Raw genomic sequence first — 27,964 nt, forward strand, 5'->3', positions numbered from 1 at the left:
ACGGTCCTCGCACTTTTCCAAATTTACCTACTTTCTCTGTTTCTAAAAAAAAAAAACAAAAAATCTCATTCCTCAAACTCAAAAACTTATCCTTTCCATCCTTAACCCCGCACAGTAGTCAGCGTATTATTTGCATTGTGGCTGCTAAAACAAGCATCAACAAAGAAAAACACACAGTTACACATTGCATCCGTGGCGCCAGCAAGAGGAAGTGGGCAACCGCAATAATAGCGCAGACTCACCAAATGTAGCGAAGTCCTCAACCATCTGTGCGATCCTTCTGGCAGAAAAATTCGAAACACTGATGGCGCTCAAAGCGTTGTTCCTAAGCAACGACAGGTAGGCATTCCCACTATTTAGGACTGGTAGCGTTCTATCCTGTCAGAAATCAAATAGATTAACGAAACCAACGCAAGACAAGTCTTGTCGAGACCCTATGCTCCCGAGAAGAGTGAACAAAGAAAAAAACCAAGGCCATCTCTTTCTGAAATTTGAATAAAACCCACTTTAATTAGAAAATTTTAATTAAAAAAACAACAACAACAAATTTTCATATTCGTTTTAATTGAAGTTAAACATTGCGTTTTATTTTTCATCATCTGTTTTGTATCTTCATACAATTATCATTTATATATCAATAATAATATATAGGTAGAGAATGGATTGAAGATCGTAAATTGTAAACACTTAAGGTTACGCATTCAAAGTCACTTAAGTAAAATATGTATGTATGTATATATAAGTATATATATAATTTATATGTATATGTATGTTTGTTGGTGTAACTGCATGTTTTCATATACGACAAAATAGATGTTTTTGTTGTTGTTTTCAGATTCGCTTGCTTGCTTGTTCCGTTCTACTTATAAACCTATCATCAAACGAAGCGCGCATTTTAAGCTGCATTAGAGGCGTCTTAACCCCCATGACACACAGGCAAATATTGTTATAGCTACACAACTTTAAAGCTAATGAATCGTATTTTAGCTGTAAATGGGTAAAACGGGCCCCGGATAGACAGTTTACTCGAACGACCCGTTTTTATAACCGGTCAAGGGTACATAGCCAAGTATGTATGCATGTGTGGAGAGTGGTTTATCCCGCCAACATGAAACAAATTGGAAAAAAGTTTAGATAATATACTAAAAAAAAAAATATATTATATATTTTAGGAAACCTAATAAACCAAATAACACCAAAGGAATAACATAAACACAACAAGCCAGTTGTCTACGGCTACAGGGAAAAATCAAAACTCGATAAATATGAACGGCTACGCAAAGATTCAAAGGTTCTGGTGCCACAATTTACATTCACAAGTGTCTTTGCGCCAATGGTATGCCATTATATGTGTCTATAGTACGACATAAATCTATGGAATATAATTACTAAGTCTCATATGTATGTATGCATATTTATGGCATATGTTGCGTGGTCTAACATATGTTTATTCTATGCCATACATGTGGCTATGGTATGACATATGGCACCTCTAATTGCAGCTTAACATTTCATTGGTTTAGCGGCACTACATAAATATACGGTCTTTCAATGCATTGAATGGAGCAGGAGAACCATACTTTCGTGCATTACAAAGGAATACTAAATTAAATAAAACGAAATTAATTCATTTATGGACACTTTTTTTTATCAAGGAATAGGCATATCAAGCCATCAAAACAAGCCATCATTCATGTAATTGCAGAAAATGAAGGAAATATACTCAATAATTGCTTCCATAGGCCGGCACTCACGTTTCCAGAGCTTTTGTCCGGCTACAAGAGAGGTATTTGCTTGTCGAGTAGGCGCAAAAAGGAGTAGGAACAAAAAATAACTACAAAGAACACTCCTCATACATTTTTTGAGGAATGGTCCTGAAATTACCGCCCTTATTTTGATTTAATAAATTCGGGTCCCTTCGAAAAGGAAGAACCGATTGTCATGGTAACTAAAAAAATGTTTCTTTATTCGGTTAAAAGAGATACCCGCTTATTATGGTAGCTGACCGCAAGGAGCGCTTTTACTGTGAATGTGAATTTGGGGACTTGTTGAACCGCATAAGAACGAGCCACTTGATACGTACCTGCTCTAACCACAACTGATTCGTAACCTAGGATTCTTCCCCGTTGGAAAATTATAAACACCACTATTTTTTTTATAAAACATAGTTCATACTACAACAAAAACCATATAACGCTAAGTTTCAAACTTGCACAAAATTCACAAAAATAAAAATAATAAAAAATATCAAAACCTCCAATATTTTATTCAGAATTTTTAAAAAATTCTGGGTATACAGTCGTATAGCCCATTCAAAAAACATAGTTCATGCTACAACAAAAACTATATAACGTTAAGTTTTAAACTTGCACAAAATTCACAAAAATAAAAATAAAAATAATAGAAAAATATCAAACAAAAAAAAAAAAATCAAAATTTCCAACTTTTTATTCAGATTTTTTAGAAAAAAAGTTTCATAGCCAATCCAATAACGTGGAGGTTCAAACTTTGTAGAAAATTCACAAAAATTAAAAATAAATAAATAAATACAAAAACAAAACAATAAAAATATCCAACTTTTTACTCCGAATTTATAGAAAAATTATGGGTATACAGTTTTATAGCCCATTCAATAACGCTAAGTTTCAAATTTTGTGCAAAATTCACAAAAATAAAAATAAATAAAAAATAAAAATTACAAAAAAATATCCTAATTTCAACTTTTTATTCAGAATTTTTACAAAATTCACAAAAATTAAAAAACTCCAACTTTTTATTCAGAAGTCTTAGAAAAATTATGGGTATACAGTTTAATAGCCCATTCAATATTAAAGTAGCGAATTAAAAGCTTCACCTCGTTCAAACTTCTCGTTGATTTTTCATAATTTTTTTCGCGAGGTGTTGAGCATTTTCTTCCATTTAAAACACTTCCGAACACGCACTTTATATGAAAGAAAATTCTCAATATCGTAGGAACGCCAAAAACGAAGCGTGGAGTTTCAAAATTTGTACAACATTTTATCAAAACTTTCACTCAGAGAAGTTTGGACTTCCGTACAACTCCCATTGCAGAAACTGTGGGTATCCGGCAGAGGAGACTGTTGAACACTTTTTTTACAAAAGTCCGCGTTTGCTGGCTAGGCGCTTGAGGTTTTTTAGTGTACTCTTCGAGGATAGCCAGAGGCAGTCCTTGTGAAATATTTCGCAGGTAGTGGTCTACATTATGGAATCAAATTGGCACTCTAGTGCCACTCGTAGTGTACCCGTGCTACTCTTGCCACCAAACCTACCTACTTTCAACTTTTTACTCAGAATTATTCTGGGTTTGCGGTTTTCTGCCCATTAAATTTTAACAAACAAAGTGCAAGTTTCAAGTGAATATAAAATCGCGTTAATTTTTTATATATTTTTCCGCTAAGGCGGAATGCGAATGCAAAGTAAATTTTCGAATTTTTTTATATGGAAGAAAAATCCTAGCAACGCCAACAAAAAACTTGAACTTTGCTAGAATTCAATGGGCTGAGGAACATCATATTTAGAAACATTTATTAAATTCCGGTTAAAAAGTTAAAAGTTTTGATAAAATCTTGAAAATTTTAGTACAATGTTTGACACTTTATATTAGTACTATATTTTTGCAAATAAATATTATATTTAAAGAAAAAAATTATATATTTATGAATAAATATAGTGGTGTGTTTATAATTCTGCAACGGGTTGTAAACGAGTAGAAATCGCAGGGTGCGTATTAATAGTGGCTAGGGCAAGTAAACGTTTCGCTTCAAAACCTACTTCAACAACGCATTCAAGCCTGTTTATTTTTAATTTTTATTGCTTGCGCCTCTTTCTTTACTGCTTTTGATTTTCATTGTTTCGTCGCTAGTGGTTTTTAAATCGTTTTGCTTCGCTTTCTAAGAGTCTTTCTGCTTTCTGTCGAAACGTTCGCTACCTAAAATTTACGTGCTAATTTATTTGTATATTTTTTCTTGTTGTTTTTCTTCTATAACACGACGACGACGACTATAAGTTAAAAGTACAAGAAATATGGAGTAAATATAAGAGTGTAATACGAGTAATAGTTTTTTGTTTTTTTGTTGTTCATTTTCGTTTTGTGTTTTTTTTTTTCTTTCCTTCATAATAAGTATATATAATAAACATTCAAAGTGGAATACGACGACAGGCGTTGCCGGTACTGAGACTACTACTCCTGCCACAACATGGCTGAGGCGTTGCGCCGCCGATTAGCAAAGCGAATATAAATACGAATACGAGATCAAAAAACGCGCTAACTTTCTGTGCTGCAGTCGTTCGAATTGTTCGTAGTAGTACAATTGTAGTTGTCATCATCACCATCATAATTGCTGGCTCAAATTCGAATTGGCATTGGTGTCGTCGTGATCGCTGCCGCCACCGTCACAATTCGTAGGTAATGTTATTGAGGTGATCGCGCGTTTTGCGCGCCTTAAAGGGTGCCGAGAAATGCTCAAAAGCCGTTTCGGCGGTGAAGGAAGAGGAGCGCAGTCGACGATGTGGCTGCGAGGAACGGGTCGTTTGCGCACCCGAGCTGCGCGAACGTTGATATGGCGGTCGCGCAAAGCTGGTGCTGTACGGGCCATGCGAGCTATGCCCACCACCGAAGCAACGCATTGCTGCGCAAATTAGTGTACACCAACGCCACGACGAGAACGTATAGAAGTGTGGCGCCGTTTTTGGTAGTAAATGTTGGCGACTGTGATGCAGATAGGGGTTATAGTTGGAGCGGAATGAACTGTCGCTGCTGTTTCCGCTGTCGATGCTACTGCTATTTTGCAGTAGTGACATGCGAAAAATATTGCCATTGTTTGCATTGCTATTGTTGCCATTGGCATTGGTATTGTTGTCATTGCAATAGGCATCCTCATCAAAGTCAAAATTGTTGGTTAAAGCGGCTGCAGCAGAACCACCGCTGCCAAACGCTTCATCGTGGTCATAATCGCGGTCAATCGAGACCGCTGGTGTGATGATCATAAATTGGCCATACTTGGTGCGATAGGAGCGATTGCTTGCGCTGTGACGGTTGGCACTGCTGTTGTTTGTAGGCGGCGGTAACGGCGGCGGCAGTTGGGTCAACATGTGCGACGACTGTTGATGTTGGAGCTGTTGGAGTTGCGTTTGATTGGCAATCGAGTTGAGTAGTGTTTGATTGGTGTCCACTGACGAAAAGGAATTGCTGGAAGAGAGAGGAGAAATGTCGCCATTGTGGCCCAACATATCGCTATTGGCGACAGTTGTGATAAGACCGGCCGCTTGATTGATGAACGTGCCAGCCGGTGAAGGCTGTGTGGTGGTCACGAGCTGCTGTTGCTGGTGATGCGAGTGATGTTGGTACTGCAGTTGCAGTGGCAGTGAGTGCTGCTGTTGCAATTTCGCGTGCGTGTGCGGATGCGAATGCGAGTGATGTGTGGCTGTTGTTGTTGTTATTATCGAATTGTGGTGTTTTTGCTGTTGCTGTTGAGGTTGTTGGTACGTTAGCTGTTGCTGCTGCTGTTGTTGTTGCTGCTGCTGCTGTTGTGGCTGCGGATGTTGGTGTTGCTGTTGTGCAGGCGAAGTAGTGGTAGGCGTTGAACCAACTGAGGGCCATCATCTCGATTCCTCGTTGCCGCTACTGCTGTCATCGGGCTTGACAATCTGATACGTAATTAAGTACTCGGGATAAGCCTAAGAAAGCGTTAAAGCAAAACATTTGTATTATAAAAAATGGTTTTATTAAACTGTAATATATTTATATTTCACTTACCTGCTCTCCCCTATAGACGACGTACTCAGCAAAATGTAAGCCACCGGCCGACGGGCGACCAATTACGGAATGATGACCTGGCGGCGCATGGGCCATTTTCATTGCGCTATACTGTAAGAACGATTTGCCCAGTGCCACACGACACAAAAGCAGTTGCCTTGCAATTAAGAAAAAGTTTAAAATTGTAAATAATTTATAATATCAAAATACATGTTTTTTTTTTTTGTTTTGAAGACTGAGTTTCAGATTAGTAGCATATCAAATTTAGGTATATACATTCTATATCAGAAGAAAATAACCGTTTTTTTCCTTGTAACTTCATGATATATTTCGTTCTGTTTTTTGCTGCATAAAAGTCCCACTCAAGGGCTACGACGCCAGTGTTAACTCAGGTCAGTGCCGTTAGAAACTTTCCCGTAAACGCAGCCAAACAAAAATTAGTGAGAAGTAGGCGAAGCGTTTTGAGGCGGTGTTTCTATGCACGCATTCGAAAGGGCCAAAATTATCTTACGCCGCGGCTGCAAATGTGATTAAAAAATCAAAAAAGTTTGTTGTGATGGGGAATCAGCGGTATAAAATGTACAAAAATGTTGATGACTTTTCCGAGCGCAGCTTGAAGCGACTGACGACAAAAAAGCAGGATAAAGTGATAATCCAACTTCTTTGTGACTACGCCAAGCACGATCAGTTCTTGTTAAAAAGGTAATAGATGTGAGTATCAACACCATCGAACGTTGACTGAAGGAGGCGAACATATCCTACCGTCCCACATCGTCCAAACCACTGCTCTCAGAAAAACACATTCGAGAAACAACAAAACAAATAAATGGCGTCACAGTATTGGACTAGTCCCCAGACGCCAACCCCATTGAAAATGTGTGGGGAACTATGAAAACGCACTTTGCCGGACGGCCAGTCCATGATTTGAGCAACTCGTGCGTCAAGTTCGCAAAATCTAGTCCTGTTGGTCGACGAGCTACGCAGAAAAGCTGGTTCAAAGCATGAAGAAGATGCCAGGCTATGCTGAACAACGATGAAAGCTACACGGCTTATTGAGTAATTGCGACTCGAAAATTCGAAATATATATATTTTATATTTCATGAATAACCGCGGTGCCTTTTTTCTGACACAGACTGTATATGTGCCCATAATTATGAAAGTGGTCTAAGTCAAAAGTAAAAACAAAAAGAGTTTATCAATTATTTCGCACCACATTATTTTAAACTGAATTTATTCAATATAATTTTTACGATAACGCCAAAAACGAAGTATTAGATTGCGGTTGTAATTTCAACACTATCTGGAATTCATTTAATGTTAATTATGAAAGTGGTCTGAGTGTAGAAGAAGAAATACATTTTCGATAAAACGAATGTCTCAGGCAGCCGGATTTTATTTCAACGAAATCACTAGAAGAGCCAACTACAAGAAGGGTAAAAATACCGTGGGCGAATCTGTTTCTTGGCTGCAAATACAATGGATGAGATTCTTGAAAAATTAAGCTTATAAAATGTTCTATAAAAGTGCTTTAGATGATTCTAAATTCCACGTTTTGGATCTTTCAGCTAAAAGAGGAAGACTAAAAGTATATTCGGAAAGGTTAAACTACTTCCATTATATACCACCCACTAGACCAGTAACGGAAGAAAAATATCAAGAAATGATGTGTTTACCATCATAAAACCCTCTAGTTTTTCAGGAACATTTTTAAAAATGTTTAAAATCGAAATGATAAAAATGGATTACTCCGAACACAAATGGTTTTTATGAAGAGCTTTTTCATGGCACAAATACACTCAGAGGCTTGCCGAGGGGCGACCCTATTGCAAAAAACGTGTTCTTCATTTTGGTGTTTAATGCAAGGAGATTCCAACCTACGTACTCCGAATGGTATTCACGCACCAACCCATTGGCTATGGTAGCCGGAGAAATTACAAAAATTGCTTTAATTTTGTTTTCTTTTTTTCAACTTTTCACTAACATAACGGGCACTTAGACTCACCTTGGACAGACATAACAAGACTTATCCTTGTGCGAGGGACAACCAATGCCTCCACCAATGCCATAGACATACTGGTTGCTCTTCGAGCTGTGTTCGGCAAAGTAAATTCCAGCACCAAACATCCCGCCAATATAGGCGTGGCGCTCATCGAAGCCTTTCTGTACGATTGCGTTTATGAAAGGACTGCCGTGGAAAAGCATACGCTCGTTGGCTTGTATGGAGTTCTCCTCGGCCACTTCATGACGTCGATGGGCATAACGCTCCCAAAGTTTGCGATTCTGTACCTTTTGTACCTGCAAACAAATTCAATAATTTCGAATTTATTTTTTAAAATGCATATATTTTTATTGATTCGTATCTTACTCGTATGATGTTGTAGCGTGTAAAGTAGCCACCCGCTTGGCCATTGTCTCTATGTTCACGTATAGTAGCCTGCATTTCCTCTTCAACCGCGAGAAATTCCTTATCGTCTGGCAAGAGATCCACTAACAGAGTACCTGGATTGACATTGCTACCAATGCCTGCGTGGAGTTAAAGAACAAATATATGTATTCAAATATTTTTTCTTTACATTTCAGCCGCTTTCTCACCTGTAGTGGCGCGCAGCTGCGCAATACCTTTCAATATTTTATGCCTAAATCCATACGCAGACACGCCCACTTGCTTCAAATCCTCATGACTCATTTCGGCTAGTATTTCCAACGTGATTTGTTCACGTTCAAAGAGATCGATTAGATGCTCCAACTGTTGGCTGCACAAGAAACTGGCCACATTGGTAATAGACTCGGGATCGGGCACCTCTTCGCTGCTGGTCAAGTCACCAGAGTTCGCTTCGGCACCTTGCGCAGGACTCATGCGCGTTGACAACGGTAGAGGCACCGGCACACTAAGCGTCATCGAGGCACCAGAAGGCAGTGTTACGGTCTCAGTTGTTGGTGAAAGGACATTGCAGGCTGCAGCGGCGGCAGTTAAACTACCAGCGCTAGCTGCTGATGTACTCGCTGTTGCACCAGCTGCTGTTGGCGCCGGTGAAGGAGAATTGCTGATGAGGGACTGTTGTGATGAGCTAAGTGTCGAGTCGCCCAATGATGTGGTCATTGCATCCTGTAGCAGGCATTTTACGTCATCCGCAGTCGCTAATTCAATTGGTGTTTGGCCTTCTTGATTCTTCATGTACGGATCAGCGCCATGCGCGAGCAGTAGCGCACACAATTGTGTGCGGCCTTTTTGGGCGGCTTCATGCAACGGCGTGAAGCCCCACTTATCGGTGGCATTCACCACAGTCTTGTGTTTAATCAACAGAGCTGCTATGTCTAAGTGCCCGTAAGAGGATGCATTGTGCAACGGTATTAGGCCCCCTTTGTCTTGTGCATTGACATCGGCACCATTCTCCAGCAGATACTCTGCGACCTCGTAGTTATTGTAGCCAGCCGCTAGATGCAGTGGTGTTGAATTCCGCCCTTGTGCGTCACGGCAATTGATCGTTTCCGGCGTGACTAAACGTTGTACACGCGCCAAGTTACCTTTCTTCGCGGCATCCAGCAACGCTGAGTTACCGCGCAGCAATTCCGCTACATCGTGATCTGACTCCTTGACCAAATCAGCTGGCGTGGCACCATCGCGATTCTTCTTCGAGGGATCGGCGCCATGTTTAAGTAGTAATTTCACAATATCATATTTGCCTTTGGCTGCTGCTTCATGGAGCGGCGTGAACTTCCACAAGTCCGACACGTTTACATTGGCGCCATGCTTCACCAGCAACTCTGTGACCTCGTAATGACCGTACGAGCAAGCGTTATGCAGTGGCACCAATCCACCTTTGTCGGCGGCATGCACTTCCGCGCCGTGCTCCAGTAAGAACTCAACAACTGGCACACGATTGAAGCCGGCGGCAAAGTGCAGTGGAGTGGAGTGACGCCCATCCAGGTCGCGGCAGTTCACTGTGTGCGGATTGGCGAGCACAATGCGGCGTACTGTGTCCAGATCGCCCGCTTTAGCGGCTTCCAACAAATGTGTTTCCGTATCCGGCGGATCCTTAAGTATCTTCAACACAGCATCAGACGCGAGCTGTGCAGCTGTGTAGCCCTCCAACGAAATGATAGTTGTATCAATGGAATAAGACAGTAACAGACGCACGGCTTGCTCATCCCTGGCGCACTTGTGCAACGCTGTTTGACCCAGACCATCCAATGCATTTACCTTGGCGCCATTCTTCAAGAGTGTGTCCATCACGTCGTAGTGCAAGTGTTCGGCTGTAAGATGGAGCGCCGTGAGGAACGCCTTGTTCTTTTCATTCAACAGTGCGCCTTTGCGTATGAGTATTTCTGCAATCTGCTTGCGTTTTGGATCGATAGACACGGCGGCGGCATGTAAAGGCGTATCACCGGAATATGGATGAACAAAGTTAACAGTTTCGGAAGAGAGAAATTTCTTAAGGCGCGCTATATCGCCCTTTTTGCAAGCGTCTAGCACGCAATGTCCTTTGAATTCATCTGAAAGTAATAAGAGCACAAAATAATTTTATTGGAAACACAACAGCACTTCAAGAGACTTAAGCAACGTACATGTAATGCGTTCACGTAGTTCTCGTGTAGGCGCCGAGTCGATCGCTGACTTATTGTGGCAGTTGAGCAGCGTAGGATCGGCGCCTTTGCTCAGCAACAGGCTACACACCTCGATCCGGCTCTTTGATGCCGCCTCATGCAATGGCGTAAACGCCCACAAATCGTTGGCATTCACATTGGCACCTGCCTTAATCAGCAGCTTTGTCACCTCAAAGTGTCCATACGAACAGGCATTGTGTAATGGCACTAAGCCGCCTTTGTCCTTGGCATGCACATCAGCGCCATTTGCCAATAGAATCTCCACAATGCCGATGCGATTATAACCGGCAGCCAAATGTAATGGCGTCGAGCGCCTACCATCACTGGCATGACAATTAACATTCAGTGGTGTAAGCAATGCCAGAAGGCGATCTTCTGCGCCGGAGCGTGCCGCTTCCAATAGCTCGTCCTTTCGATATTCGCCTGTCAGCACGGGGCGTGTGTTGTCATCGGCCAATTCCAGTGGCGTCTTCTGCTCCGAATTGCGTATATTCGGATTGGCACCGTGCTGCAGCAACGCTATGCAAACGTCCACTTTGCCTTTGCTCGCCGCCTCGTGCAGCGGTGTGTAATTCCAGTTGTCCGTTGTGTTGGGACTCGCGCCGGCCTTTAGCAGTAATCGCACCACCTCAGCATGCCCAAATGAGCAGGCATTATGCAACGGATGTAGGCCACCCTCGTCACAAGCCTGTATAGAAGCGCCACCATTCAATAGAAACTCGACCACCTCGCGGCGACCATAACCTAAAGGGTTACATGGTAAAATAATGCATAAGTTATTAGTTAAGCATAACAAAACATTATCTTGTAATGCCTAGAGATTTACATATTCAAGCATTCAAGAATAAATGTATGGATACAGTGGAGGCGGACTAAATAAGAACGCCTTTTTTTAATTTCTATTTGAAAATTTCAAATTTGGTTACCTTAATGTATTTACTCTTACATACATGCAAATTAATTATATTGTAAAAAAAAATTTTAAGAAATTATTTCCAATTTTTAGGTACTGAAATTACGAGTTTTCAGAGATTTTTTTTTGAGTTTTGGAAAAGAAAACGAGCTATAGCACCCTTCCAAGGGAGAGGGGTGTATTTTAAGAAATTTAAGACTACAGCTAAGAAACTGAAGAGCAAACGCCGACGACAGCGTAAAATGGATGAAATGGCCGAGCGGCGGATAATCCGTGCAGTCAAAAGAAAGATCCATTTTTAACTTTCAAAGGAATTCAGGAAAATGATTTAGGCTAGGTTTGGTTATACTGGCTGGCCTAAGCCACGCAGAGACATTTTGGTCCATAGTGATAGCAGATCAAACTCCAATTTTAGCGAAAATATGCATTACTCGAGATGCGCGAATTTTAGGAGTCTCTTAAGCTCCAGTTCAGGCATACATTCTAGTTTTTCAAAACTGAGAACACTCAGGTACACTTTAGAGCTGTAAAACGGAAGCTAGAATGTTTCCAGAGAAAGTACTCAACAATCTTCTTCACTGAAAGGTCCACACAGCTTCTGCTATGGGGGTTAAGTTAAAAGCTTAGCTTTTCCGCGTTTGAGCCCATCGTCCAATGACCGGTAACCGAAGCTACGAGTTTGGAAATTGAATGGCGTGGAGTCCCAGAACTTTCTGAGTCCTCCGTCTATTGTACTGGGGCCAAAGGTTGTCAAAATAGCATACGAAGAAATGGAGCTCTATCTGTTCTGCTCGATGGGCAGTGCAATAAACACAGAATTTCACCACAAATACGCTTTGACAACATTAAAGCATGGCGAGGGAAGTTAATAGGCAATGAAAGCTTTCCGAATACATATATTAAAAGATGTTTAAGCTTTTTAATAAAAACATTACATTTTTCAAGTCGTTCTTAATTACATACTTGGTAATTATTGCATTTTTTATTTTATATATACCTAACTTCATATTGTGTAAATAAAATAACAACAAACAAAAAAAAAAATAAATAATTGGCGCGTACACTTCTGTTAGGTGTTTGGCCGAGCTCCTCCTCCTATTTGTGGTGTGCGTCTTCATGATGTTCCACAAATGGAGGGACCTACAGTTTCAAGCCGACTCCGAACGGCAGATATTTTTATGAGGAGCTTTTTCATGGCAGAAATACACTCGGAGGTTTGCCATTTCCTGCCCAGGGGCGACCGCTATTAGAAAAATGTTTTTATTAATTTTGCTTTCACCGAGATTCGAACTAACGACCTCTCTGTGAATTCCGAATGGTAATCACGCACCATCCCATTCGGCTACGGCGGCCGCCAACAAACAAACCGCATAGAAAAATATCTTTGAATACAAGAATAATAGTATATAATAGTAGAAGGAATAGCGGCGCTCTGTACTTAAGTTGTTTGCCACCACTGTATGTATTGCACAATACAAAAATAAGCTGGCTGGCAATCGTGGTCATCACACATAACAACTATTGAACAACGGCAAACTGGACAAAAGCCAGCGCCGCATACGAAAAAGTCATGTGAAAGTAGTAAAGGGAGATTGGCGTATACAGGGTTACAGAATAAAGCTGTGCGACCACGCTAAATGGGGTCATCGGGCGTTGGTAACTTTGCCTATTCTATGCACCATGCGACAGGTAAATACGGCAGTAGATGCACAAGGATACTAAGTATGTTGTCGTTGTCCACAAATCTTTGCATTGTGCTGGATAGCAAAAGTGTAATTAAGGTCATCGAGTAAGGTTTTTTCGTCTTGAAAATGAAGGTATTACGTGATAATGGATTTACTATCACACATACGAGTATAATTAAAATGAATTTTTACCGAATCAGATTTTCACTCATAATGAATTTTCGAAACTTTGAGGTGAATGATGGGTTAAATTCTGTCTTCATTACTGCGACGAGGCCACTTTCGGGATGTGGGTTCGGGGGAATTATCAGACAGAATCTACTTCATTTAGCGAGATGTTAGAACTCCTCCTAATGTATGGTTCTCAAAACATGGATCTCAGTGTTAGGAATAATTTAAATGGAATTTCAATTCGGAAAAAAGTATTACGGGCAAAAAGCTGAAATAGAACGGCACAAGAGCTTACAAATTGTGTAAATTTACCTAAAAAAAAATCTGTTTGCGATTTTCATAGAGCACTGGCGGCATCATCGGTCTTTATTTCTTTCGATATCATAATGCCATGAAATTAATTCATTCCAACAATATTTTTATATTTTATTTTATAAAAAATATAAATTATAAAAATATGGTTCATACTACAACAAAAATTATATAAAGCGCAAAGTTTTAAACAAAAACTCAGCCAATTTTTATCAAAATTTCAAACTTTTTTGTCAGAATTTTCCGCATTTACAATCCATTTCACTAATACAATTTACTTGCAGGCCATGATTTTATGATTTATTAATAGAAATATTATAATTTTTAAAAAATTCTATTTTTTTATGAAAAGTTTTTGAGGTAAAATTTTGAAAAAATTTAATAATTTTATGATTTATTCGTAAAAATAATGTTATGATTATTCAAAAAAATTATTTTTGTTAAAAGTTTTTGAGTTAAAATGTTGGAAAAATTTTATAATTTTATGATTTATTAATCAAAATAATGTTATGATTTTTTGGAAAAATTTTATTATTTAGTAAAAATTTTGAAAGTAAGAATTTTGAAAAAAAATTACAATTTATGATTTATTAATAGAAATAATGTTATGATTTACTCATAAAAATAATGTTATGATTTTTTCATTTCTTTTTGTTAAAAATTTTGAAAAAAAAATTAGAATTTATGATTTATTAATAAAAATTATGTTGGGATTTTTTCAAATTTTATAATTTTTTTCTCTATTTTTCGAAGAAAAATTTTTGTAAAAAATTCAATAATTTTAAGTTTAATAAAACTTACGCTTACGATTTTTTTTTAATTTAAATTTTTTGTTAAAAGTTTTTGATGTACTTTTTCTTTTCTTTAATTTTTTAGTACAAAATATATTCGAGGAAAATTTCACTTGAAAAGCAATTTAATTTTTTGTTCAAAATTTTTCGGAAAATTGGTTTTATCGCCTTTTTTGTTTCCAATTTTTTCCGGATCGATCCAGATTTACTTATATCCAGCCAAGGACTGTCACTTCAGCAGCTTTTACAACAACAATAATAACCAAAATTAATAAAAAAATTTGAATAAGTATTTTGAAAATTTTCGAAAATCCAAAAATAAAAGGTCATGCCGCCAGCTATGAGGCAAATGTGGTGAAGGAGCCGTTAACGTATTAATTTTGCATATAAGATAAATGGAACCATCGGTTGGTTATCTTTTTAAAAATGCTATACAAAATCTCGGTAAAATTTTTATTTTTTTTTTTCGTTTTATAAAGCTTTGAAGGCATTTAATGCCAACAGTTTAAAGTAAATTTTATATAAATTACTCCTATTTTTATGTGTAACCTAAACCTTTAACACATTTTTTTTTTCAAATAAATCATTAAGAATTTTCGAGGATATTTAAGGATACATTTTTCGAAGTACATTATTGCACGATAGTGTACATACAATTTTTTAATAGGTGGATGGATATATCATCTTTTATTTGATATCCATTCGAATATCATAGAATGAGTATAAATAATTAAAACCATTTTTTGAAAAGTTACTCCTTGAGATATATACGTTTTGAAGCTGATTAAGGTACTAAACGTAAATAAATTTGAAAAAGTTCTACGTCTAACAGGTCGTAAAAAAATATTTGTAGCCGTCTAATGCCCATTCCGTCATGTTGGTTTTAACTCTTAAGCGTAAAGCGATTCATTTTGCACCGCCAAGATATAATACTAATTGCATATCTCGTTTGCGCGAAAAAACGGCAAAATTCAAATAATATGCCGATTTAGATATAAGACTACGGATTGTAAAACTCACAGCATAAGACGATGAATTTATAATATATTTTATTTAAAAAGCTGTTCCCAATATTTAGTGAATATCAGCCATATGTGGGCAAAAAGCTTAAACCTGTCTTAAACGCAATAAAAATTAAATAAAAAAAACAGCGGCCGTAAAATTTTTAGAAATAAAAATAAAACATATCAAAATCACGAAAAATTGCCAAACCTGTGTTGCTATTTTCAATATAAGAGCGCAGCAACACCGAACTCCTCCCTTATGATTCATAAAAATTACGCATTTCCTTGATTTGCAAAAATCTTTACTCGCTTTTAAATATAATATTTAGAGATCAAAAGTAGGTTTTATTTAGAGATTTTTTCAAGCTACTTCTCAGATGTGTTGCCACAAATTAGTCATCGCCTTCAAGCGACTACTTGGCAATGGTTCATTGCAGTGGTTAAGCTTAGTGCCATGGGTAAAACGTGATATCTGAATTTTGTATAGAAAGCAACAACAACAACACAAAGGTAAAGCAACAGCAATACGTACAATCGCAGCAGCGCATTCACATTTTTAGATGCAGACAAATGTTTGTAAGAAATTCATACATACACACACGCACATAAATATCAGTTAGTTGGTTATTTGGTTGTGCCATTTTGGTATGTTTTAAATTTTCTGCTAATTTATAATTTTTGCTTATGTTTATCTATATAAATTGAAATGCGCCCGCTGCTGTAGCTTGGCCAGCATTGCAAATGAGTTTCATTGTGTGTTAGTAACCACAACAATGCTCATATCAGGTATAACAATGAAAACAAGAACAACAACAATAACAGTAGCAGTAACCAAGCAAGGTCAGTAGTTGCGCGGTACTGACTATAGCAAAGAAAGTGCTTTTAGCGAACTTGTCCGAGGGTGGATTCATAAGTTTCTAAAAAATTTAATTAAGTAATATTTTAACGCCTTCCAAATAATACGATTTCTCGAGGCCTGCAAAATAGGCGCGCCATACATTACTTTTAAGAAACTAAAGATAGTTTCAGGGTGCTAAATCTGGGGAAAATGCTTTATGAGAGAGTAATTAGTAAAACGTTTATGTAATGTTGGCATATGAACAGCGGACTTATGCTAAGGCAAGTTAATTCGGTGAAAAAAGTGTTGTTTTTAAAACTTTTTTGTCAATACAGACGATGTTAGTTTATTCAGTTAATTTATAAGAGTTATAATTTTGAATAAGACTTTTCTACACTTCAAAAAATTCAAATTAATTTTTTTAATATTGAAAAAAGAGCGCATGGCAGTGAATATCTGGTGGTGGAGATGTTTCGAAAAAACGTTTTTTTGCGGTATCGATCATTATTCGCAACATAATCTTCTGAACCAAAAAAAAAAATAATCAAAATGCATTTGTCAAAGTTGTTTCTCGGGCTATCCTTGGTTTTTTTTTTTGTTTTCGTAGCACTTACAAGCCTAAAACCGGTTTTCAAAAACAAAAATCGGTGTTTTTTTTGTCGGGACAAGTTGCAAGTACAGCATTTGTTGTCCGAGTTAAGTCCATTGTACTGCACCCGGGTTTCTTTTTTAATTTTCTTTAATTCTACCCGACTCTCGAAGAAATCTGAGTAGATCTTGTGGTGCCAAGGAGCCAAGGTGGTCGCTTCTTAACACATCAGTGCCAAAAACCTCAAGCCTGATTCGAGCGAAGGCCAGGAAGACGCACAGAAAGTGCTCCGCCGTCTCATCTTCACCCATAGAAAGTGGCCCGCCATCAGTTCAGACATGACAGGTAACATCAGTTTTGTTAAACTGCAGCCTCTCTCAGCCTGCCAAGCTCGCTTGTGGGCTGAATTAACCCATTTGCTAATCATAGCATTGATGGCTGCATATCCAGTATATTTGAGTTATGGCTTAGATATACCTCGGTTTGGATAGAGTCACGGTTTGGAGCAACAGACGCTGAAATACTCATATGTTCGTTAGTTTTACTCCGATCAACTTGACGCAATTTTTTTAAGATATTATGCAGTTATGAGATTTAAAAAAATAAAAAAAACTTTAATCCTAAATGAAAAATGGATCCTCAATAAAAGAAAAAAAGTGACAAAACGCCATTGCATAGGAAAATTTGCTCCTTTTAGATTTGGTTAACTTGGTGGATCAGCAACAATATTCCTCATGATAAAATTTCTGTATGAATATTAAAACACTTCTATTTTCCATTGCGATTTTCACAATAAAAGACCATCACCGAAAATAATTTGTGATTTAAAATTTAAACTTCTCCATCAGCTGTTTCATGTTTACACGCAAAATTAATGGTACTTTCGAAGCGACAAATGTTAGCGAGTGAATTGAAATGTTAAATTAAGTTTGTGGATAGTATATAAATACATAACAGACAGTCCCGAAAACGGCGTTTTTAACCACTTAGATACGGATTTATTTGATTTGCATGTAGAACGGATTATTTTTCGTTGCTTGGAGTAGTATGTAAAAACAGGGCATTCGCTGAGAGTCGGCTAACGGTCTGATATTGGCCACACCATTAAATCTTTTCACCATGTAAGAATTCATTTATTTATAAAATATTAGTGGGATATGTAGTATTGAGATGACTTCAGATAATTATATTTGCATAACAAATAACAGCGGCACGTCATCCGCTTCTAGGGTAAACAAGTGCATGAACTGTCTCAGCCGTCAAATGTACCCAAGGGGTTAAAGGGAGCATAAATCATAACACAAAGTCAATAAAATTTACCTAAATCAATTTTTTGAAATTTAGCAGAAGTTTTCCAACATTAGCTTTTTTTTATGTGGGGAAGTGAAGCAACTTAATCCGTCTAGAGAAATTTGTCTTGACTGTACTCTGGTGATCACCCAATTACATGTCATAAAGATAGTAAGTTGCAGACACTGATTCCGAATAACTTCCAACATATGGTTGACCGGAATCGGCGTTCAGAAAAAGAGAAACTTGCCAGTGCAACGCTGAAAGTAACTTTCCACATTGGTTTGCGTCCAGATGACTGCAGAAGTTGCCAAATTTTCCTCTTCGAAATTAACTGCCAAAAAATGTAGAAGAATTTCCTCAAGTATTTTCTAGTGATTATAAAATGAGTTAAAAATACCCCTTTTTTACCATGTCTGATTGCGCCTTATGATTTGCCGCTATCTATTGTGTACCAAAAAATTACCACAACTGAACATATGCACGTACTTATATTATCTATTTGTTTGCTCTGTCTTCGTCCGTTCTCAAAGAAATGCATTGTTAACTTCGCAAAAAATAATACATTGGTTTGTGTAGCTCATATTTGCAAGAAAAAAGCAAAACGAGCAATAAATGTAATAAAAGTAATAAAAATAAATATTATGTGCGGTAGTAGAAAATTTTAGATTCGAAATTTAACATTAGAAAATGCATCGAAATCCGTATATTTTATGATAACGTAATAGTAAAATTTTAGATAAGTCAATACTGAAGGAGCAATTCATACAGTAAAGTGAATTTTTATGAATTTTTTTTTAGTATAACAGTTTAACTGTGTGCCAACCCAAAGCCCATCAATCTTCTCCATTACATCCACAGTTCTGGCTGGCTGTACATATCTGCCTGTTGGAGGTCTCATAATGGTATCAAAACGGCGCTTCAGTGCTACTTGAGGAGTGCCAGAGTGGTGCTTCAACCATTTCACCTACCCTTCCTACAGTTTAACGATATTTCAATCAATTTTTATTTAACAAGCTAATATTTTTCTTATCAATATCTTCTTTCAAATATCGAATATTTTCATCGGTTATCCAGAAAGCGGCTGATTTTTCAGCTCCATCAAGAAGTAATTTTTGACCACAGTCCCAAATAATTGCAATAATTTATCAATGGGAATCTAAAAGACCAGGACCAACAATATCCAAAGTAAACCAAGTAATATAAATTATGGAGGAGGTTACTATACTGCCCCTATATAGGTGAGATTGTACAATATGTTTATGCCCAAACAATTACCGTTAGAATGCTATAGAGCGCACCTTCCAAATTTCAATATGAAAGATAGAATAATATTACCATGCCACGTAATAAGCAGTTACATCCGGTCATTACCCATTTCCACCAACTCCGATTCGGAAACCGAAAAATATTTGCCCACCATGCGAAAACCGTCCGTACAATACCGCACATATTCTGACATGACTCACCACCCCTTTATCACCAGAGTTGCTTTGGAGCTAACTGGAGCCAACTTGGACCACAAGTGCGAAAATGTAGCTTTATTTTGTTTTTGTGTGGAGACATAATTATATGTATAAGTATATAAGGAAAGGTTTAGAATAATGAAGGTAATCGAAACGATTATAGGTACAGTTTAGGCTCGTCGAATTTCTGCAGTATTAAAATCGACATTTTGCCTAAAAATAATTTTTTTTTATTTGAATGCGACTCGTTCGATTTTCCTTTAATAACCATGAACGGTTAAAAACTTGAGATTAACTGAACATATAATACATTGGTACATATTTGCCGCTATTGATTTGTACTAGTACAATTTCTTCTCATAACGTATACTCCCTCCCCGTTGCAAAGTTATAAACACAACACTAATTAATAAAAATATAGTACATTCGAAGAGGAGGGGCGACAGGGGACAACCTTGCCTGGCATGCAAGCGAAGGCGGACAGACTAGTCAAACTGGCACGTGCTGTCGGACTGAAGGTCAACATCGCCAAGACTAGGGCAATCAGAGTCAACCACAATAAAGCAAGACCTAGAATGGTTGACGGGTGTTCGGTAGAATTTGTCGAAATCTTCTGCTATCTCGGCTGCACTATCACGACAGACGGCGGAGCAGACGAAGATGTCAACTGCAGGCTAAACAAAGAAAGCTCGGCGTTCATACGGTAAGGGGTCAGTTCGAAAATCTCCAGACGCACTAAACTGCGAATATTTAGCTCATGTGAGAAGTCTGAATGTTGTACGCAAGTGAAGTATGGCTGGCCTCCAACACCATCACACAGAGGCTACAATCATTTGTCAACAAATAACTCCGCATTATCTGTAGAATATTCTCACCTAGTACCTTCAGCAACAATGCGCTGTGGAGATTAAAGAATGAGGAGCCCCTCCTATGGCAAATCAAAAGCAGAAAGTGGTAATGGATAGGTCACACGCTTAGAAAACCACCAGATAGCATCACCAGAATTGCACTGGGCTGGAAGAGAGCAGAGGTCGTGGTCGGTCACTTGGCAAATTCGAAGTTGCGCGAACTAACAGATGCCGGCATCTTATGGGACGGCGCAAAAACAACAGACCAGAACCATATACGATGGAAGTCTTGTCGAGGCCCTGTACTTTCGAGCGGAATGAACCAGGATATCTATACTATAAAGGTGAATGTCTGTACGTTGTCCGCGCATCACTACGAACCGACAACACCAAATGACGTTAAAATTTTTATACATTCATATTTTCACCCAATGAAGGTTATACACATGTTTTTATGATGGAACTCCCTTCCCATAGCCCCCAGGCCGCGCCGGCACTCTCATTCGTCATTAATAATCGAATATTTGCTTAAATTTAGTCTAAAAAATCTTAGTTTTTCCTATTTCCCACTATTTATAGCACACTCTAGACTTCATAATCCGCATAAGCTGTTCAACTATGACCCAAATGTAAAGTTCAAAAACGGTTTGAGATAGAAAATTAATAAAAATAATTTTGCTTGATATTTTTCTGATTGGTTGTTTTGATTTTATTCAACGAGGGATAGCAACGGATGCCGGGTATTATAATATTATGGTTATTAATAAAAAAATTATTTTCTATGAAATTATTGTTTGTAATTCTTTTATATACATATCCTAAATCCCTCAAAATTACTCATACGCGAGCGGGGCCGCGGGTTAAAGCTAGTAAAAAATATAGTAAATTCTACAAAAACGTGAAAAAAAAATATTTTGCAAAGTTTCAAACATTGCACACATTTTTTTTAAATTTCTTGAAAACTTTTAACTTTTAAATCAGAATTTTTGGAATATTTTAGTAAAACTGAGTGTAAGTTTCAAAAATACCGTTGAGTTTTCGCAGGTTGCAGAAAATTATTAATTCCTTAGTCGATTTAGTTGACACATTTGATACTTCCGCCCTGAAATACATACACATGAGATATGATACAAATGCTCCACAGCAACAAAAAAATTGTGTTACCCGACAGTGCTAGAAAAAAATATTTCTAATAGCGGTCCCTCTTCCACAGACAGTGCCAAAATTCCGAGTGCATTTTTGGCATGAAAAACCTTCTCGTAAATCAACTATTCGTCGCTCGGAGGCAACATTAAACTGTAGGTCACTTCATTCGTGGCACAACACCAAGAAGCTCGTCCAAGCACCTAACAGGGGATGCAGGTATGCAATAACTGCTATAAGAGTTGCAAATATGTTTATGTGTTATTATGTTATTAACACGTTTGACAGCAACCAAAAACCTATCACAAATACACTCGACAAATTGCTTGGAAAGCAGTTTACAAGTTGGCATTTCCAAGAATTTTTAATCTGATCGCAAAAAGCCAACAGATAAACATAATAAAAGTACATGTTTACATACGTACATATGCATATGCCCATATTTTTTCTCTAATAATAAATTCGAACAGGATCTACTGATAAAAAAAGAGACGATGAGTCGTCGTTGGTCGTCACTTATTATTATTATTGGCTGGTGTCTTGGTTTTGTTTAAACAACGCAAACCGGGCGAATAGGTGCATTAAGACATGAAGTAAGTGAAAGGGAAGTAGCATGCCGAGTTTCACAAATTTACAACATGTGATGGAAACTAAGTTAGTAGTAACGAACTACAGCTGGCAGTCAAGTTTAGTCGAACGTAAAATGTGTAAAATGAAAATAAAAGTATAAAATGAAAGGAAATAATTAAGTATGTAGTAAAAAACAGTGGTTGAGCGCCGACAAACGCTTCACTTTCAGGTGATTTGAATTTTTTGTAAGTTTGTGGGGCTAACTAACAATAACAGGCGCATGCAAAGAGTGAAACTTAAAATTGATGTTAACTTCAAGTGAAGCCCAGTTTTTGTTGCAGCGACACAATTGGAATATTAAATAATACCGAAAAAGATCGTGAGCTAAAGGAAAAAAAAGAAAATACAATTTTGTTGGTTTGAAGTTGAGAAGGGGTACAAACAAAAGAAAATTCTGCCACTCAATGCAAACTTGATTATTTAAGTGAGAGATTTTAAACCAGCAGTTTTATTAGTTTCGTTTATTTTAGCCTTTTTTATTTTGAAAGAAATTTTTGCCACTCAATGCAAACTTAATTAGTTTACTGAGGCATATTAAATCAGTTTTATCAGTTTTGCTTATTTTAGACTCTGCTCTTACAAACTATTTATTAGACAGTTGAACACCAAAAACAAAGCATAAATGGTTACAAAAAAACAACATAATATTTGTATGCAAGTACAGAATTTTACTATACTAAAGAAAGTTACTGTTGTAGCAGCATACAAATCTCTGCTTAGAGCGGTTAAACCAAAGTTGTTGCAATCAATATCGTTTGAAATCGATGGCACGCGCGCCAAAGTAAACGATTACCTCACCACGTTCCCACGTCAATCGGTTCTACGCAACCTGAACGACCCGGATTTATATCCTATGAAGAACTGTCACTTCAGCAGCATTCCCAGAATATGTATGGGGATTGCTTATGCTTCTACAACAACAACTACAACATTACCTCACCAGTCTTTCTCGCTTTTTCACTGAGAGGAATCTCCAACTTTTCCACACTAAATCCACGGCAACCCTCTTTACCACCTGGACAAAGGAGGCCAAACTACAGCTTAATGTTAAAGTTGACGACACACAAATACCGACAGTAAAAAATCCCACAATTTTGGGAGTTAACATCTATAGTTTGCTCTCCTTCTCTGCGCACACAACCGCAATAAGGCCCTCAAATCGCTGGCCGGCAGGACTTCGGACAAAGGCAAAGAAATTTTGCTGGCGACATTTAAAGCAATTGCCCGGTCGGTTTTCAATTATGCTGCGACTGCCTGGTCGCCTGAAACTAGTGATTCGCAGCAGACTAAGTTCCAGACGATGCCTGCTGATACCCCCCCCCCCCCCCCCCCCCCCCTTTAACGCCTACATAATGAGGCACTAATGCTCCCAGTCAAGGAGCACAACAAAATGCTCAGCAAAAAATTTATACTCGGGTACTACCGAAGGTTTCACTCCTGTAAACACCTGCTAGAATTTGAGCCACCTCTCAGACACCACCCCAGGAGACATCTCTTCAACTAGACAGGGCTAGTGTACTGGGGAGGCAGCCCTTGGTCGGGAAAAACCCGAGTCATTCCGGTAACGTAGAACCGGCTGCCATGGAAATGACAACCGCTGTTAAACAAACAACATCTCTTCAACTATTCTGACGAGATCCAGGACAAAACGAACCGACAACTACTGTAACGTACAGTGTTGAGGCATACGCTAAATTACATTCATCGAGCGACACTCACTACCTTACTAAACTCCCGACATCTGAATGCCGTAATCGAAGTCCAACCACCACCCATAGCAGATGAAGAGCTTCAGCTACCCCGAGAAACTCGCGTAACTTTGGCAAAATTACGTTCTGGATACTGTAGCAGACTAAGCACCTACCTATCCAGAATTTACCCCGACATACCCAATATATGTTCAGCATGAGAAGGCACGCCGCACGATACTAACCACCTAACCACCCTCTGGGCCCAACCTCAGATGAACTAGACGAAGACGACCTGTAACAACATTGCCCTTACAAGGTATAGCAAGCTGCTAACAACAACAACATTATACCTATTCCCAAAAAGTGCTTAAGCGAGCATATGAAAAGATAGCTAGTGTCATTCGGGGTTCTTATTGTTGTTGCAATAGCATAAAAGATTCCCGAACAATTTTTGAGGTATTCTGCTGAATTAACCTAGTTCTTGACCGTATTTCAATCCAGATCGTTTCGGTAACATACAGCCCACTGTCGGGGAAGCATCTCATGCGAATTAACGTTAACGGAGAAAACATTAACGAATTCAATAGAATGTTGAATATTGCCTGCAAATGTATATATGTACGCACTATTCGCCACATTGTTGCTTTGTGGATTTTCGAACGTTTTCACACTTGCGCTCTATTGCGAATTCTTTAAGGGGTAACACCACTGTACACGCGTAAAATAAACACGATTTTTAAAGAATTTTTTTGTATAGAAGGAAAGGGAAAACAATCACTCTGATTTGGGAAGTTATAACTTATATACTAAAATACAAAACTACAAAGTTTGATCGAAAAATTTTACAAATTGGCGGCATAGGAGACATTTTTGTAATGTGGTTTCTCTTGAAAGAGCTCCGCGGCACGCAGCACAGAGGATGCAAATTTTAATCTGGAACAAAGAAACATTTTTTTTCTTAATCTAGATAAGAATAGCTAGAGAAACACGTAGGGGATTTAAAAAATATTTATTTTTGTGGAATTAGCAAGCATTTGAAGGAAAAAACTCTATTTTGGACTAAAAAAACGGCACTTAAATAATTATAACAATATAATTAAATTAATCTATCGAAAATCCCCTACGCTCTTCTCTTAAGAAGGTTATTATACAGACGTAGTGAAAAACCTGATCAAAAATATTTAAAATTGTTTGAGTTATGCTGCGTGCCAGTTTCAGAAAACGTGTTTTGAGAAAAACGCGTTTAAAGTTTGGAAATTTGGAGAAGTCGTTAGGTAGCAGTCACTAACGCTTGGTTAAAAGCTTAAAATATTTATGACATAAACTTCGGTAACGTACAAAACTTTTTGTTCTCTATTTTAAAAGGTTCAAAGAATTTTTTAAGCTTATAAAAAAAAAAATCAATTTTTTGAAATTTCTACAGTGGTGTTACCCCTTAAGCTGGTACAACAGCAATTAAACACCTCCCGCGGTCGTTGGATCTACAATATCGTATGATCTATTTTTTATGAAACCAAGAATTGCTACTTAAATATCATCTCCCAAAAATTTGTTTTACAAGACTGCCATACTAAACAATGATCTGAGCAATAAATCACCAATTGAAATTCAAATATTCATTATTTTACTACAATTAGTTTAATTTTTGATACAAAAACACTTAATTAATCTTACACACTTCAAATTAATCAAATTTATGATACAAAAACAGAATGCATCAATTTATTTAGTAAATTATTTTCCAAAACCTTTTAAATTTGAAAAGCTCACAAAAGTTGGATAGTAAATTAAAAATTGAGCTTAAGAAACATTTGGATTTGTGATGGGTTTAACCTAGTGAGTCGTGATGTGTAGGCAAGTAGGTGAAATACCAGACTGGCACTCCCCAGTAGCATTAAAGCACCGTTTTGATATCATTATAAGACCTCCAATGTAATGTCTAATGTATAACAAGAATTATTTTGGAATAAAACTAATAAGAAATAATTAATTTGTAGAGTTCATTAGAAATTTTTTTGAATTTTGTCCTACACTGTATTTATACACTATTTTAAGCTGACATAAATTCGTGAAGGTGAATTAGTGTCTTAATTTTGTCCTATAGACAATTTTTGCACTATTATAAGCTATGTGCAGTCACACATACATGTGCACCAAGCTTAAGAAAAACTACAAATATGCATGCACATAAGCACCAGTAAATTAATTTGCAGCAACTGATTAGATGCCGTGATTAGAAACGCTCACCGCTTGAACGCGCATTGATTGATGAACGCATTTATTCATATAATATAAACGTAAGCATAAAATGTGCGCACCGTTGAAGCTTCCAGTGAGGTAAATAAGTAAAACAATAACAGTCAGGATATGTCGAAAGACGTCAGCGCCAACAATGTGTAGCAGCTATTATTCGTAACAACAACATTGGATGAAAAACAAAATTAAGCTAAAATAGAGCAAAGTCAAACAGAAGCAGCAAAAGCAAGGACCAACGCAACAAGCTCCTTGCAGCTTCAGTCGTCGCTAACTGCATATATATAACAACAAAACACAACCGACCCGAAACCCCCTCATCAAAACCATTCTATTCGACACATAGTAAGTATAGTGTCAGTCACTCCCTTGCCCTTGTGAGAACTATCCCACCCTTGGTACCGCATTACCTCGCACCCCGAAATGCAGCACATGTACTCAGCAGGCAAACTGGGTCAAAGCAACGTTTGCATTGTAGACGCAATCGCAGCCGCAGAGACTACATGCAGCGCGTCAGTCGCATGCCCCAGTGATTCAAGGACGAATTAAGTTAAGGACGCTCATACCTAGCTGGTGTGTTTACTTGAATGAGCGTGCGCTTATGTAGCTAACTGTGTATGTACTTCATGCTGCATCAGCAGCAGCAGCAGCGTCATCAATGCAACACACCCAACGACCATCTCCAATGTTAGCCTTAAACCACTCTTTATTTTTGCAAATACTTGTAGCCAGTAAGTAGAATGAATCATTAAAATACGCATTTACCTGCTGCAAAATGTAGAGGCGTCGATTTGCGACCAGCAGTGTCTCGCGCATTCACCGTCTGTGTTGTTATGAGCTTCTTTACTTTTGCAATGTCACCCGTTTTACATGCTTCGAAGAGTTCTCGCAATGGATCGTTGGCCATTGCGGCATCGAGGTTCACATTGAGTATTGCCCGACTGCGACTCGACATGTTGGAACGGTCGCAGCGAGCAGGTTCTTCCACAGTAAGATTATGATTATAATGCCAGTTATACTTAACGATTTTTTCAAGACTGACCACTGCAAACACCAAACAAGCAGCAGCAGCAGCAAAAACGCTGAACCACTTGCTTGGAAGTTAATAACTTCCGCTTTGGGAAACCTTTTTTTTGTATTTGTTTCGTAAACTTTTTTCTCTGTTTCAGTTGTTATCTCTTAGCTATGAATTTGCTGTATTGCTCAAAGCTGTGTGCGCTTTGTCCTTGTGGCATCAACGCACTTCATCCACTATGTTTACAGCTCCACACCTTTCTTTTTGTATCCGCGACTTTAGCCACATACCAACCAGACAAACACAATCCTCCAATCGTCTTTTTTATGACTTTCATTCACTGCCTGCGAACTTTCCCCCAACCACACTGCAAAATAACTTTTCTTTTGCACATAAAGTCGTTACATACGCGTTTGTTCGTTTCACAAGAAAAAAATATAAATTCTATTAATTTTTCCAAAACAAAATCAATAAATTTTTCATTTTCCACAAATTTTAATAACTGCAGCAGAAATAGAATAACAGTGTAACACTTTGTCGGACATTCATTGCTGAGTTGAAAAAACCACTGCAAAGAACTGAAAAAGTTCACATACGAAGACAAAAATTGGGAAATTCGACGAGTTGCCAGCTTTGAGTACTATTCCGATTAGATTTAATAGCGTACGAATGCAGCGGAAAAATTCAATGTGATTCTTAGGCGCGATAAATTAATTGGCAAATATGTATTAATACAAAGTGTATGAACTTCAAAACACAGCTTTATGATAAAATTTGGTTTTAAATGATTAAATTCGAATAATATATTCGAAAATGAATTATTATGGATTTTATAAGAGTGCGATAGGGCAACACTTCCAATTGGAAAATCAGGGAATACAAACCATACAAAAACAGAGCTGCAGAGTTGCAAATTTACTTTTTTAAGCATAAACCTTTTTTA

The 27,964-nt window shown here is 37.8% G+C and overlaps 1 protein-coding gene across 1 annotated transcript; it reads right to left on the bottom strand.

Moving 5' to 3' along the window:
• Window positions 1–2,718: 2,718 nt before the first annotated feature.
• On the bottom strand, window positions 2,719–27,578 carry LOC129253085 (poly [ADP-ribose] polymerase tankyrase). Its single transcript, XM_054891330.1, is given in 7 exon segments — window positions 2,719–5,697; window positions 5,777–5,933; window positions 7,780–8,072; window positions 8,143–8,300; window positions 8,370–10,271; window positions 10,344–11,126; window positions 26,772–27,578. Coding segments are annotated over 7 exon segments (4,767 nt in total). The 5' UTR covers window positions 26,962–27,578; the 3' UTR covers window positions 2,719–4,413.
• Between the last annotated feature and the right edge of the window lie 386 nt (window positions 27,579–27,964).

Source organism: Anastrepha obliqua, chromosome 1 (genome assembly GCF_027943255.1).
Source record: "Anastrepha obliqua isolate idAnaObli1 chromosome 1, idAnaObli1_1.0, whole genome shotgun sequence".
Classification (NCBI taxonomy): Eukaryota; Metazoa; Arthropoda; class Insecta; order Diptera; family Tephritidae; genus Anastrepha; species Anastrepha obliqua.